The 13,928-nt window shown below is 40.4% G+C and overlaps 1 protein-coding gene across 1 annotated transcript in view; it reads left to right on the plus strand.

The window, feature by feature from the left end:
- TAOK1 (TAO kinase 1) overlaps nt 1-13,928 on the plus strand; it is a 68,941-nt gene that overhangs the window by 38,875 nt on the left and 16,138 nt on the right. Inside the window, exons 4-14 of the mRNA XM_074593618.1 lie at nt 83-184; nt 1,546-1,591; nt 2,508-2,604; nt 3,379-3,492; nt 4,269-4,360; nt 6,894-6,987; nt 8,367-8,448; nt 10,402-10,569; nt 11,443-11,646; nt 12,872-13,006; nt 13,592-13,828. Coding sequence (XP_074449719.1) covers nt 83-184; nt 1,546-1,591; nt 2,508-2,604; nt 3,379-3,492; nt 4,269-4,360; nt 6,894-6,987; nt 8,367-8,448; nt 10,402-10,569; nt 11,443-11,646; nt 12,872-13,006; nt 13,592-13,828 — 1,371 coding nt within the window. The remainder of the gene's footprint in view (nt 1-82; nt 185-1,545; nt 1,592-2,507; nt 2,605-3,378; nt 3,493-4,268; nt 4,361-6,893; nt 6,988-8,366; nt 8,449-10,401; nt 10,570-11,442; nt 11,647-12,871; nt 13,007-13,591; nt 13,829-13,928) is intronic.

Genomic DNA, 13,928 nt, shown 5'->3' on the forward strand with positions numbered 1-13,928 from the left:
TTAACTGACATACTAACTTAACAACAACCGAAAAAAGGGTAACAGTGTTGTAAAGTCTTTCTTTTCCTTTTATTTTTTACAGAAATGGCAGGATATTATTAAGGAAGTCAAGTTCCTCCAAAGAATAAAACACCCTAACAGTATAGAATACAAAGGCTGCTATTTGCGGGAGCATACAGCATGGGTAAGCATCTGCTGCGCTCTGTGCGTCTCTTGCCTTGCTTAAGGGCGCTTTAAAATATCTCCAGCTGGCTTTTGAGAGGCACCTGAACACTTGCATTGCACAAACTCTGATGAGAATAGCCAAGGACTTCACAGATGCTCAGCAAAACAGAACGTAGTTTTTGGAAACAAGATTTAGGGAAATTTTCCCTTTCCCTTGCGGAGTAAGGCGATTGTGCTGTTCTGGTGCATTTAGCTTGATGCAGTGTTTGAAATAAATAATAATGGAGGAGGTGGGGGGCTCAACAAATGTATCCAACCCTTTTCTTGCTGTAAGGAAAGGTGAGAGTTTCACATGTACCGCCTGGGAGGCAAGAATGGCAGCTTTATTAGATACTTGTGGGTCACTTCATGCGTTTGGTGTGCCGCTGAGCGTTAATGGTGCAGTACCTTACAGGATGACTGAATATGTTCCAGAAGTTCAGTTCAGTTGTACTTTAAAGGAATAGGTTAGAAATGCTGCTGACAATTGTAATTAAAGTATATTTTGAGTCATTAGTATTTCTTTGATTTCGCTAAGTTCTTCTGCTGTATATTGTTTACTTCTGCTGTCGTTTTTGTGTGTGTGTTCAGGTGACAAAACCAACTAGCTGATTTTATCTCTGGCTGTCATTTCCTCGTTAATTTCAAACATTCGATTTAAACAAACAAAAAAACCCAAACCTGCCAAACTAAATTTGGTTTATTTGACTTGGCGTGCCTAAAAATGCGTGTGTAGGAATAGATGTGATTGGCCATGCAGCGGAAGCATTTTGTCAAATGAAAAATGTGATGTAGCACCTCTCATTGACAAAGTTTATGTAGTATGATATACTAAAGAAATCATATTTTTGAACTAATAGCTTAAATTGTAAGTACTGCTCGTGTTAGCGTCAGTAAATCTGTAGGACAAAGTTTTAGTTTCTTTTTTTGAAATCTGACTGGGACAAAATCTTAAGTAAATCCCTAAATAGCCCTTTAATACTCTGATAAGCTTGTTAAGTACAATTTAACGTTCCTGTTAAGTACATGCCTGTAAAATAAGATATGTAATACAATACATAACTGATTGTGAATATGCTTTTGCCTTCCTTACAAGTTTTGTTGCTTGGTGTCTTACACAGGAAGGTTATGCTAATTCCAGTTAGAGCTGTCCTTGTGGGGGGGTCAGTGGCCCTTACGTTCCAAGCAATACTTGTTTTGTTTTGGCAGTCTGTATTGTACGCACCAGGGATTATTTATAGATTTTGCCATAGAAATTCTAGATTTCTCCATAGATACCTAGAAAACTTGCATTTGCTATTAGAGATTTTCTAACAACTATTTGGATTTCTTCCCATACAGCTTGTTATGGAATATTGTTTAGGATCAGCATCAGACTTACTAGAAGGTATGTCACGCATGTTTATTTGATTGAAAGTCAGAAATATAGTATTGAAGTAGGAAGTTACAGTATCACAGAATTGTCCTGGAGTATATAGTTTTAGTTGAGGGCAGAGTGTGTGTGAACAGTTGCAGTTTTTCAAATTATTGCATAGCTCTAATGGTTTTTCTGTAGAATATCGGCTTTCCTAGGTGCCTGGTTTCTCCTTGGTTCATGTTATTTTAAAGTTGTCAGTCAGCTATTTATTTTCTTCTAAGTTTTAGGTTCTCCTGTCACGGCACTTCAAGATTTATTTCTGAAAACCCTTGCTGTTGATGCTAATGCTTACTAACAACTGGAGGCCTGTTGACTAAAATAGCACTGCAGCAGTATTAGGGTTTTGCTTGATGAGGTCTTTTGTTAAATGGTCGTTTTTCTATCAGGCTTCTTGAAGTGAACTTTCTTTGAAGATGTATGTGTGGCCAGTAAGTTGTTCGTCTCCTTTCCTTGCCAGAAGCCTTTCAGGACAAAAGGCTGAGCTGCTGGAGAGTCATCTGTATTGCTACAGTTTATTTATTCATGTGTGAATTGTCGTAAAGTTCTAGGGTTTGGGATTTAGCATCACTAATGGAAAATTGAATATTGAGTCTCAAATAGGTATTTGGGAGAATGGTCACAGAACTGAGAGAAATGTAGCCTATGGTTGCAAAGTAGTCTCTTTTTGGTAGTAAATAGCTGCCATTTTACAGTTAGAAGATTACATCTGATTATAGAATGTGCTCTGCGCTGTGAACTATTTTTACATTTGCTTCTCCTGCTGAACCTAGTAAAACGGAAGTTTTGGTGTTTTCTCTCTGTTTACATTGTTTACAGTACTCACTTGCATGCTGCAAACTGCATTGTTTTCTTTAATATTGAATTTCAAATAAATTCTTTCCCTAAGTTCATAAAAAGCCATTGCAAGAAGTGGAAATAGCAGCAATTACCCATGGTGCTCTCCAGGGATTAGCATACTTGCATTCTCACAATATGATCCATAGGTAAGTGGTTATACTTTTGCTGTCTCACACGCTTACAGGTAATTTACTTTGTTGATTGTATCCCCTTCATCCCAAATTTAATATTTGTAAGCAGAGGGGGTTTTTTTTGCCATGTCCGTATGCTCCCAAACTAGTGATTTATAGTAGTCGGATACTAGCAAGATGTGCATCTCTCTCCGCACCGTCTCTTACAGCTGGTGTTCGTTTCTGCAGAATTGCTTTGAATTTGCTAAGCTTTTCACTATTGATACGATGCTGATCGTTCCCTTGCAGCAGCGAATAGTAAGGCAGGCTGAGTTCACCTAAATAGCTTTGAGCAAGGCAAAGATTGCTGGGGCGGGGGGAAGCGCTAATACTTGAAAAAATTATTTTTACGCGAACACACATGTTGAGAAGCACACAGTAAGTATGGGATGCAAATGTTCTTTGTGTTTGAAGTACCTGCTGCGTTTCAATAGGATGAAGGATTTCAATAGTTACATTATTAGGAGTTTCTGAAAAACGTTTATCGAGGACATAGTTGGTTCACAAGGTTTTTCTGAACTGTACGTGAAGCTTATGCAGGTGTGCCATTTTAAGTTGATTTTTAAGACAAACTAGATTCTAAGATCAAGGGCCACGTTAAGCTGTTAACGTTTAAAGAGTTTGTATTTGGAGAAAATGAGGGTATTCTGCAGCTTGAACGTGTCAATACTGGCGTGTTTTGTAGTCAGTCCTATGGAAGGTTTTCGTTTTTGGAGAGGAATAACACTGACATTTGTATTCTATAACCAGAGATATCAAGGCAGGAAACATCCTGCTGACAGAGCCAGGACAGGTGAAACTTGCTGACTTTGGGTCTGCTTCCATAGCATCTCCTGCCAACTCATTTGTGGGGACGCCATATTGGTAAGCCAAGAGTTTTACGCATTTCTGGCTTTGTGAAATAAAAGAATAATTTATTGGGTATTTAATATACTTGGGCTTTATTGGAGCTAGCTTTGTAATCTTCCGGTTGTGGTAGTAGTAAAATGTACTATAAAATGTACTTTGCAAAAAAAGATTAAATAGTAATTAGGCTCTGACTTTGAGAAACTATGAATCCTTGTACTCGTAGTTCACAAAAAGTAGTAAAAATATTTTGTTGTTCTACTTACCCTGACTTTAAGTGGTAGAGGTGGGATTGAATCATCTGTAATATATTTTAATCACTCCCCCCAGTGGTTTTAACAATTCGTATGTTCTCACCGCGTCTGGTTGTTGAAATAACTGAAGTGTTTTTTCTTTCATAGGAAAAGCCAGGTTCATTGAACAAAACCCTTTGCAGATCCCTTGTATGCTTTTGATCTCTTACACCTAGTCTGTGGTGTTTACACAACTGCATGCTATAATTATTTCACCAGAGCTGGCCAAACTATTGGAAATATGGGAGGGCGAGAAGGTGGTGATACTCATAAATGGAGAGCTGGGCAAAGCACAGGAGAACATCGCGCAGCCTCTCTATAGGCTCCTGCTAGTGTGGGTGCCTGGTCTTTGTTCCCAGTATCCCATGCTCGTGCCTGATATCTTGGGGAATGATTTATTTATGGTAGCTGAAATCAGCGAAACAGCCTGTTTCATTGAGATACTGATGATGATAATGTGTTCCATTGCCCGGAATTCTCAGCACTGATTTCCTATTTTAGGATGGCCCCAGAAGTGATTTTAGCCATGGATGAAGGGCAGTATGATGGCAAAGTAGATGTCTGGTCTCTTGGAATTACCTGTATTGAGTTAGGTAAGTTATTTTCTTTGAAAAAATATAAAATGGAGTTATTTAATGCCTAGGACTTGGTCAGCTGAGTTACAGTGTGGAAGATCTACGCTTCCTTCCCTGTGCTCATTTCTCTGGGACTTGAATTTTAGAGAAAAGAGCTAAATGTGCTGTCTAGAATTCAAGACCGAGTCTCCAATTTGATGTTTATTGAACTGGTGTTTGCATTACCCAGCGAAAAAGGGTTATCCAGACAAAGAAAATAGCCAAGCTGTATCACTAAAGGCGTTTGCGTTCTGTGGGAGAGGCAGTTGACTTGTGAACTGAAAACCAGTCTATTTGCTGAACAGCTCTAGAAACAAACCATTGAAAGTGACAGTGTGAAAATATATTTAGTGGTATAAGTTGATATTGTTTGCATGAAAACTGAAGGTATATTAACAAGTCCTGCAGTAATGACGTTTGGGATAAGTGGAGAGCTTCAAAGTTATATTCAGTGTATGTTGTCATTTGTGAATAGACTTGGCTGGAAAGTCTAATTAAAAAAAAAAAGAAAAAGATATGAAATAATGCAGTTTTGAAGTGGTAACCTATAAATCAAACCCAAAAGAAATGAAAGCACTGCCATTACAAAGACTCCTTTAAGCAGGACGTCAGTTTAGGAGGACTGTGTTTGTATGGCATTCTATTTAAATTTAACGTGTAGTATTTTCTTGGGACAAAAATACACTTGCTGAAGCACAACACCGTGCACAGCACCACTCAGATTTTAGTCAGGATCCAGCTCTCTGGAAGCACTTAGCCGTAAGTTTTTCTCAGGATGGTGAGGTTCAGTGCTGCTCGTGGCACCTGAGGCTGTCCTACCATCCTTGTCACTTCTCATCGCTCGTACTCCAAACCGGCCTCAGTGGAGGAGCAGCCCAGCCGGGCAGCGAGAGCTCTCGGGAACACGCTAATCCATGTGAACTGCACAGTTTAGCTAAAAATGCTGTCTGGCATTCCAAACTGTCAACTTCATTTTCTTCCAGGACATGAAATAGATTCTTTCTTCAGAGCAGAGATTTTTTTGGTTGCCAATATAAAGCAAGTTGAAGGGGTGTGACTGTCATGACAGAATCCTGCTCCGAATGGAGTTAAGGAGACTTGGCCGGCTGCAGGGCTCCAGGAATGCAGTGAGCTCATGGCCACCACACCCCCCGGTGCCTTCCTGCATGCTGCGTTTTTGCAATACGAAGCGTTAGGCTTCGTCTACGGCTTCTGGCGTGCTGGGAGGTGAGCCTAGGTCAGGGCGGTGGAGTGTTGGTAGGCTGGGTCGGTGCGGTTATCTCAGTCGCTTTGGTTTGAATAAGCCTGGGAAGAAAGCAGAAAAATGAGACGTCTGGTAGTCTTCTCAAATAGACTTAGAAAGAGACTCATTGAGGGCTCAGTCTCAGCGTTTCCTGAAGATTTCTATTTTATTCAGGTGAGTTACGAGGGGAAAAAGCTAAGGAGGATGATCAGTTAAAATACTTTAAGGGGTCAGTTAAAATAGTTTAATGGATAATCAGTCTGATCCTCAATAGCAGCAACTGGTTATCTGACAGATTAGAGAAGGTAAAGTGCTACATTTGAGGAAAGGCTTAACTCCGCAATTTACCGGTTTTGAGGAATTCGTAGGGCTTAGTCCGTCCTGTGGTAGCGATGAGTGAACCGTGATCTCTGATACATCACTTACTGCTAGTATTCGACTCAAAATTGAAAAGCAGAATAAGAGAGCTGGCATTATTTTTTCCTTGTTTGTTTTTTTTTCAGGAAGGAAAGTTCTTCTGTTGCAATTTTCACTAGTGCAGGAACGTCCTCGTGGCCTGACCAGCTTGTCTGGAATGTTTATGGCAAGGCTGAGCTTTATAGGTTTATCCCATAAACATTCTGATGAAGCTTCAATTTTGTTGTTACAGTGAGATCATCTCCTTCCTCATTAAGCTTTCATGCTGTGTCAGTCTATAAGAGTAACACAAGCTTGAAAGAGAGAGAGAAGAGCCAAAGAGAATGCAACTCTTAAAATAGTATAAAGAGTTGGCCTGTTACTGACTTCCTGCCCTTGTGCTTAGTCAGTTAAGTGTGATTTGATGGTTCTTGTAACCGGCTTTTTCTTCATCACTGCTGTCCTGTTAGAATTCAATATTTGTTAGCTTTTTAGCAACTGTCATTTAAAAAAAAAAGGGGGGGGGTATGAAACTAAGAATGTTTAGTAACTAAACACGGAGTATAGAGCTTACTGTTAACTTGCTCTTATTTTAGTACATTAAAATGAGTCAGAGAACTCCACTGTGATAAACCACGTAATTTAAAAGCTTGAGAGGACAAGACATTTGATCTTCAAAGTGCTTTCATCTTCTGCAATGGTATAGGACATACGCCAACATATCTGTCTGATTGCAGGGTTGGTCTGGGGTTCCGTGTTCAGGCAGTAGTGATTCTGCTGATGCGGTTTTCTTTTTAAAGGCATGTAAACTGAAAAAAGAGCAAAAACATGAGACTGTCTCCCTATATTAAAATTGTTTTCTTTTGTGTGTAGCGGAAAGGAAGCCTCCTTTGTTTAATATGAACGCAATGAGTGCCTTATACCACATAGCGCAGAATGAATCCCCTACACTACAGTCTAATGAATGGTGAGTATTACGGGGGGAGGAATGTTGTAGGGAATTGCTGTAAATGGAGTGCTTTGTCATGCCGAGTTCTTGAAATGGCTGGATTCCTGTCAGGAGGATGTGAGCTGGAAGGTTATTAGGTTTGCTATACATTTTATATACAAAATTGACCGATTACTAAATATGCATTTTAGACTCTAAAATGTAGTAGAAACAGGACATGCTGCTGGAAGAACATAAAAGATCCTGTAAAAAAATTCATTTCATGGGTCAGTAAACTCTTGAAGCTCCCAGCCTGGCCAAAAATGTGGAGTTTAGCGGTTTTTAATCACACAGCATGCTGTCAATTCCGAAATCTTGTTTTGTTGAAGTAATTCTTCGCAAGATGAAGACACCGCTTGTGTGTAGCAAGTGTTTGTGACAGAAACTTCAGAAGAAAAAAGCACAGTAGTAACGTTTTGTGCCTCCCAGCCCAACAACTGTCTTTTGAAACAGCAAACACAGTAAACTAACTCCAAAAGTTAAAAACTTCCTAATTATATTTTTCTGAGCCGTAGTCCTAGGCCTCTGACATAAAGCATTGTACCTTACTTTTGGAATTTTTTTTCTACTTCTGAGATTTTTCTGGTTAGGCCGTTTCACACCCTGGTGCTTGACAAAACATGCAATTCATTTTATGCATTTTTCTGACCAAAAAATATAATAATTTAATTTACGGAAAAATTGCAGTAGCAAACTCCCCCCATTACATGATGGGAAGGGGAGGAAAGAAATAAAACCTGTAGAACTGATGGGCTGCTGTTTGCAGGTTATAAATCTGCCCTTCTGAAAATTGTGTTCAGAGAAAGAGAGGGCGAAATACAGAATTTTAGCTTACAGAAGGAGAGAAGTTACTGAACAAAACATGACCTCAAGTCTTCCTTGTGACAGACTGCACAAGAGAGCGGAAGCTGTGTCTGAGGGGCCGGAGGCATTTCAGGAATTGTGTGTTTGGGGATGAAACATCTGCGCACAGAGGTGGAACGGGGCAGGGGCTCTGATTAGACCTTGGAGAGTTTGTGCAATACAGAATTTGACAGGGTTGATGCTCGCACTGAGATATGTGGGTGTCTGCCTTTACACCGAACTTGCCTTCCTCTTGAGTTGGCCCATATTTTTGCATTCTTATGATGAAACATTTTGTTTGGAAGCTGAGGTTAAAGGGATCTGCCTAGTAGTAGTGGTGGGCTTTGGCTTTACTAGGGGTGTCAGAGGCTGTAACGTGAAGTTCTGGGTCTGTGTGGTTTCTCCTGGCTCTACTATCACTAAATGTGAACGTCTTGATTCTTTAGTGAACTTTGAAAACAAAACTGGGTGGTTAACTCAGATGTTTGGGGTTTTTTTCACTTTCCTTGCCACAGGTCTGATTATTTTCGCAACTTCGTAGATTCTTGCCTCCAGAAAATTCCTCAAGACAGGCCTACATCGGAGGAGCTTCTGAAGGTTGGCTTGCTTGTCCTCTTTCTTTTCCACATGGTATTAAAAAGGGGCCATGCTCTGTGATGTTCTTCTTTCTCACCTACTGTACTAGGTTACGGTTAACGATGTTCTCTGCCCGTTATCCCTCACACCTTTGAGCTGAGGGTGCTGTGGGGTGTGCCGAGATGGTAGTGCTGGCTCCTTTGCAGTGTCTCGGGCAGCTCCCCAGGTGACTCTTCCAAGCCAGCCTTGTGTCATCATAAAAGGACACCTTGGCAAGTGACACTGGATGACCATCAACTTGTTGAGAGTTTCAGTTTCTTAAGCTCGGTCTATCCTTCCAGTGATTTTAATTAATCCTGACAGAGCTGTCATGCATTAGTTAACAAATACCTTTCGTTACTTCCCTCTTTATTCTATGCTATATATACCCCTAAAGGCATTTTATCCTCTCCCATCACCTGGGAACTTTACCCGTAGAACTGAAAATCGCTGTTCTAATAGTATCCCTGGGGGAAAGGGGGCAGAGGAAAGCAGTTTTTCTTCCCCATACTTTTCCTTGGCATGAGTAAGCCTCATCCATCTGCAGATTTTCTCCTGCTTTATTTCTTAGCCTTTTTTTTTTTTCTTCATTGGTGCCCCTGTATGCTGCAGATACTTGATTTTCCTTGCTCTAGCCTGGAAACAAAGCCAATGTGGTAGATTCTTGCAAAAAGGTGACGTGTTCCTAAGTGAATGCAACTCACGTATAAGTTAGGTGTTAGGTGTACGGTTGCTTTATTTTAAGAGTGACTTTGATGGATTTCCTTTGTGGCATCAGGTGGCATTCAGAATTTTGCTAACTTGTCATTCTCTTGACAGTGCTCGTGACATTATTTTTGGGGATTTTTATCCTGGCCGTGTTTGTGCTAAACAGCGATTTTTCCCAAAATTTTGCATTACTGGGAAATGGGTGGTATTTATGAAGATTTTACCATCACCTTTTTGCATGTGTCTCTGAGGACTTTTGCCTCTTCTAAAACTGCATTCAGAAAGTAAATGCAATTATCCAGTAAAGGTTTTGGTGTGGGTGTGTAGTCCTGCCATTTCAGAATTCTGCAGATTGGTTTTATTTTGAGCAATGCGCTGCAATTAAAGAGAACATTGATGGAAATTAAACGTTTGTGAATGTATTCCTTCCATATCTATAGTCTGAAACAGCTGCATGCCACTTTACAGGGACAGGTAGAGAATGTGACGCGTTGGAAATGGCAGTGCAGTTCTCCTAAGGAACAAAATGAAACTAGCGGTGGTGTTAATAATGACTCATGCTTGCACAGCACATTGCATCTGGAGACTGCAAAAGCTGCTTCTGACATCCATAGGCAAGATTTCACTTTTGCAGTGGAATGCAGCGAATATCTCCAAAAAAAAGAAAAAAAAAAAAAAGAGCATAACATGGCTAACTGCTCTGGGACCAGGCTTGAAGGTTCACAGCCTATTTTATGGCTCAGAGCTGTATGCCGAATATTTGATTCTCGAGCTTTTCTAAACGTGGAAAAGGGTTTTATAGTGAGAGTTAGCTCATGAGTTAATTAACATTTGGTTAGAGATACTTAACCAGTATAGCACCTTTATTATTTATATGGTATTTGTTGCTCTTCCCTCTCTAAACCACAAGTAGATAATGTCTCTAAATACCCCAACTTCCAAAGAAGTCTAGGTTTAAACTGAGCCTGTTTTCATGGTACACGAAATACCATTTATGGGTTTTTTACATCGTTACTTTTTGGTGGGTGTCTCCCATCAGAAAGCAATCATTCTGAAATCTATCTGGATCGTGAAGTCTAAAAATAGTTCCAATGTAAGCTGTGATGGTATTCTCCTCCTGTGTGCAGGGAAGAGGGCTGACAAACCCAACTAGAGCTCATAATTTCACGCTCAGAGCATCTGCACTGGAGGCATAAGAAGTCACTCACCTATTTGTGTGTTCTACAGCACATGTTTGTTCTTCGGGAGCGGCCCGAAACAGTGTTAATAGACTTGATTCAGAGAACAAAGGATGCAGTGAGAGAACTGGACAACCTGCAGTATCGTAAAATGAAGAAGCTCCTCTTCCAGGAGGCGCACAATGGCCCTGCAGTCGAAACACAGGAGGAGGAGGAGGTGAGAGAAACTTTGGATGTCATCACTGAACCAGAAAACGATGCTGTCATTTAAATAACCACAGCTCAGATATTGCTAAAACGAATGGAGGCTCTTTACACACCTGGTTGTAAACACCGTCTTCCTCTCTGTGCTGGGAATAACGCTACCTCAAGGCACAAACAGGGACAAACCGGGTAGATGCCTAGTGGCACATGGCAAGAAGCTGTGCCGTGTGTTCGTGCTTGAACAGTTAGCTTCCAGTTCTGTAAATCCTGGCTTTCTTTGCCTATTTATAAGGCTTCATGAGGACGCTTTCAGCAACTGCAGTTAACCTCTATTCTGACCATATGTACAAGGCGCTTGACAGTCTTCTAGTTTTGTCTGGAGAATGTTGTACTGAGTCTAAGATAGAGAAATTTGTACTTGATTTTTTTTTTTTTTAAAAAAAAAGTCATCAGGGAAATTAATTTGTCTTTTTTGGGTTGCATGCTGCAATCACCATGCAGAAATTGAGACGCTGAATTGCAGTTCTCTCATGTACAGAAAGGACCCGTGCGAGGTGCAGGGTCCCAGCTGAGCGCTCAGATGATGCAGGTGTCAGAACAGTTTCTGGTGACACGCTGTTGCTGATACATGATAGAGTTCAGCTTGTTAACAGGCTCGCTGTTGAAAAGAATCTGACATCAGCCAGTTAATCTTGACAAGGTTGATTCTTTCTCTCCCCAGCATCCCACAAGAGAAATGTTTCGTGGCAATGCCTGGAGGGTGGAAACTGCCATGACATGGCAGGTAGATGCCTTTAGAAAGGAATGGAATGAACGTTTCACTTGGTAATGTCCACAAATACAACTGTTATGGATTTGGATTTTCATAATAATTCCTTTCTCCTAGGAGCAAGATCATGGTGTCGGCAGGACAGGAACAGTGAATAGTGTCGGAAGTAATCAGTCCATTCCTAGTATGTCTATCAGTGCCAGTAGCCAAAGCAGTAGTGTTAACAGTCTTCCAGATGCCTCGGATGATAAGAGCGAGCTGGATATGATGGAGGGGGACCACACCGTGATGTCAAATAGCTCTGTCATTCATTTAAAGCCGGTAAGCATTGGGTTTTTACTGGATGACTTTGAAGGTGTAAAATGGGAGTGGATTTGGTTGGTACAATGACAAAAAGTCGAGTGTTTCCTGCCCTAAATCGTTATCTGCAGGTTTAAATATTGTGTCCCAATACATTAATGTGTGCTGGAAACTTCGGAAGGTTGCTGTAAAAATAATTTATTTCTGTTGATACCCTAAAAATTATTCTACAAGTTGCATTGTTTCAAAAACAATTTGCTTTACCGTGAGGAGCCAGAATGGCAGTATGTGAATAGGTTTGTTTAGTGGATGTCCTTAACTGGGAGAGCACTGCTTCATGGGACAAAAGGATGTGAGAGTTCCCCTTTTTTATGTCCTACTTAGCGAATTCTTAAATATAGGACCCTCAGTAGTGATTGAAATCTGTTCCTGAAGCACCCAGCGTCCTAGCAATTGATTCAAATATTTGATTAATGAATGAAAATACACAGAAAAAGAAATGCAGCCCTCTGGCCATGGCAAGCTGTGAAACCACTTTCCCAGCTTTACTTTTGCGCAAGGAAGGATAAACTGGGGAGCAGCCCTCCGAACCGTGCTGCTCGTGCTGCAGAGGGGTTATCACACCCCGTCTCAAACCAGTAACGTTTCCCTAGCTAATGATAGATGTGGTTAGAATGTTTTGTTCTTTGCCCAGATATGCAACAAAGACACAGGTATTTCCTCGGGGAGTTAATTAGTATATCATATCTAACTACTAATCGCTCTGCGATGAATGACAAACTCAAAATAAGAATGTGGAATACACCATGACAAATTTTAAAATTTGCTTTGAGGTATTTCTGTAGTGGCTGTAATGAAAATCTTCCTCTGTCTTTCAGGGTTACAAAGACGTTGTTTTTTTTCTTTTTGACTTGATATAATCTACTTTATCGCTTTTATGTTTTGTTGAAGTAAACTGTTTAACTCAGTTTTCAGTTTTCCATTTATTTTTCTCATTTTCAGCTTTAATTAGTAATTTTCCTCCTAGTAATAAAAATGCGCAATGAAATTTCCAAAAGCAAGGATCCTACATCAGAGCTCTTGTTGCAGTACGTTCCTTCGTCCGGCTTATTGGCAGGAGCATCTTTCAGGGCTGCTGAATGTACAATGGGTTTTCTTCCTTTTAAATGTCTTTCGAACCAGACCAAAATAAAAATCTTTAGTAACAGCTTCTCGTTATTTTCTCACGTTAATATTTGCTGATAAGGAGGAAGAAAACTACAGAGAGGAATCAGATCCTCGAACAAGGGCGTCGGAACCCCAGTCTCCTCCCCAAGTATCTCGCCACAAGTCTCATTATCGCAACCGAGAGCACTTTGCTACTATACGCACAGCATCGCTGGTATGTTAAGGTTTTTATTTTGATGAAGTTGTATAGGGCGGGGAGGCCTTTGAACACAGGGCTATGAAACTACTTAGAGCTGTTAGGATTTCATCAGAATACGAGCTGTCCTCGTTGACTGAGATATCATCACTGAAATAGCATAATGGAAGTTAATAAAAGCTTAAATGTGACACCTGGGCAAATGTAATTTGTGTATATTAGATATTTGCAAAACCAATGTGCCTAGCAGAATGCAGGAAACTGTTTATAATAATAGGCTGGCTTTTATTTTCATATGCATATTATGTATATTTCTGTGTGTTATGTGTCTATATACGCGCACTCATTGCAGTGGGCTAAAAAGACATTATTTAGTACCAGATTTATAACAATTGTACAGTTTTTCCGCTGGAGCCCATGTAAGCTTATCTTCTACAGCAGAATTCAATTTTTAATCTGCTCTGCTGCCATTAGGATGTGTGCTTTTCTTTACAACAAAATCATATTTCTTTACTGAATAGTTTTCTTTTGTGGTTTGAAGACTGCCGAAAAGCAGATTAAGAAGCATTAACTTACTTTGGCCGGATGTGGTTACCTTCCTAGGTGACAAGGCAAATGCAGGAACATGAACAAGACTCTGAACTCCGAGAGCAGATGTCGGGCTATAAGCGTATGAGACGGCAACACCAGAAGCAGCTGATGGCATTAGAGAATAAACTGAAGGCAGAGATGGATGAGCATCGCCTCAGGTTGGACAAAGATCTCGAAACACAGCGTAACAATTTTGCGGCAGAAATGGAAAAGCTAATTAAAAAGCACCAAGCGGCCATGGAAAAAGAGGTAGGAGATTACCGTTTAGCAGACCAGTCTATATCTGTTAATTGCATTGAATTGTCCACTTCCCCTCACTGATGAAGAGATGACATTGTAGTCTCTTACA

The sequence above is a fragment of the Larus michahellis genome, chromosome 7, assembly GCF_964199755.1.
Source record: "Larus michahellis chromosome 7, bLarMic1.1, whole genome shotgun sequence".
Taxonomy (NCBI): domain Eukaryota; kingdom Metazoa; phylum Chordata; class Aves; order Charadriiformes; family Laridae; genus Larus; species Larus michahellis.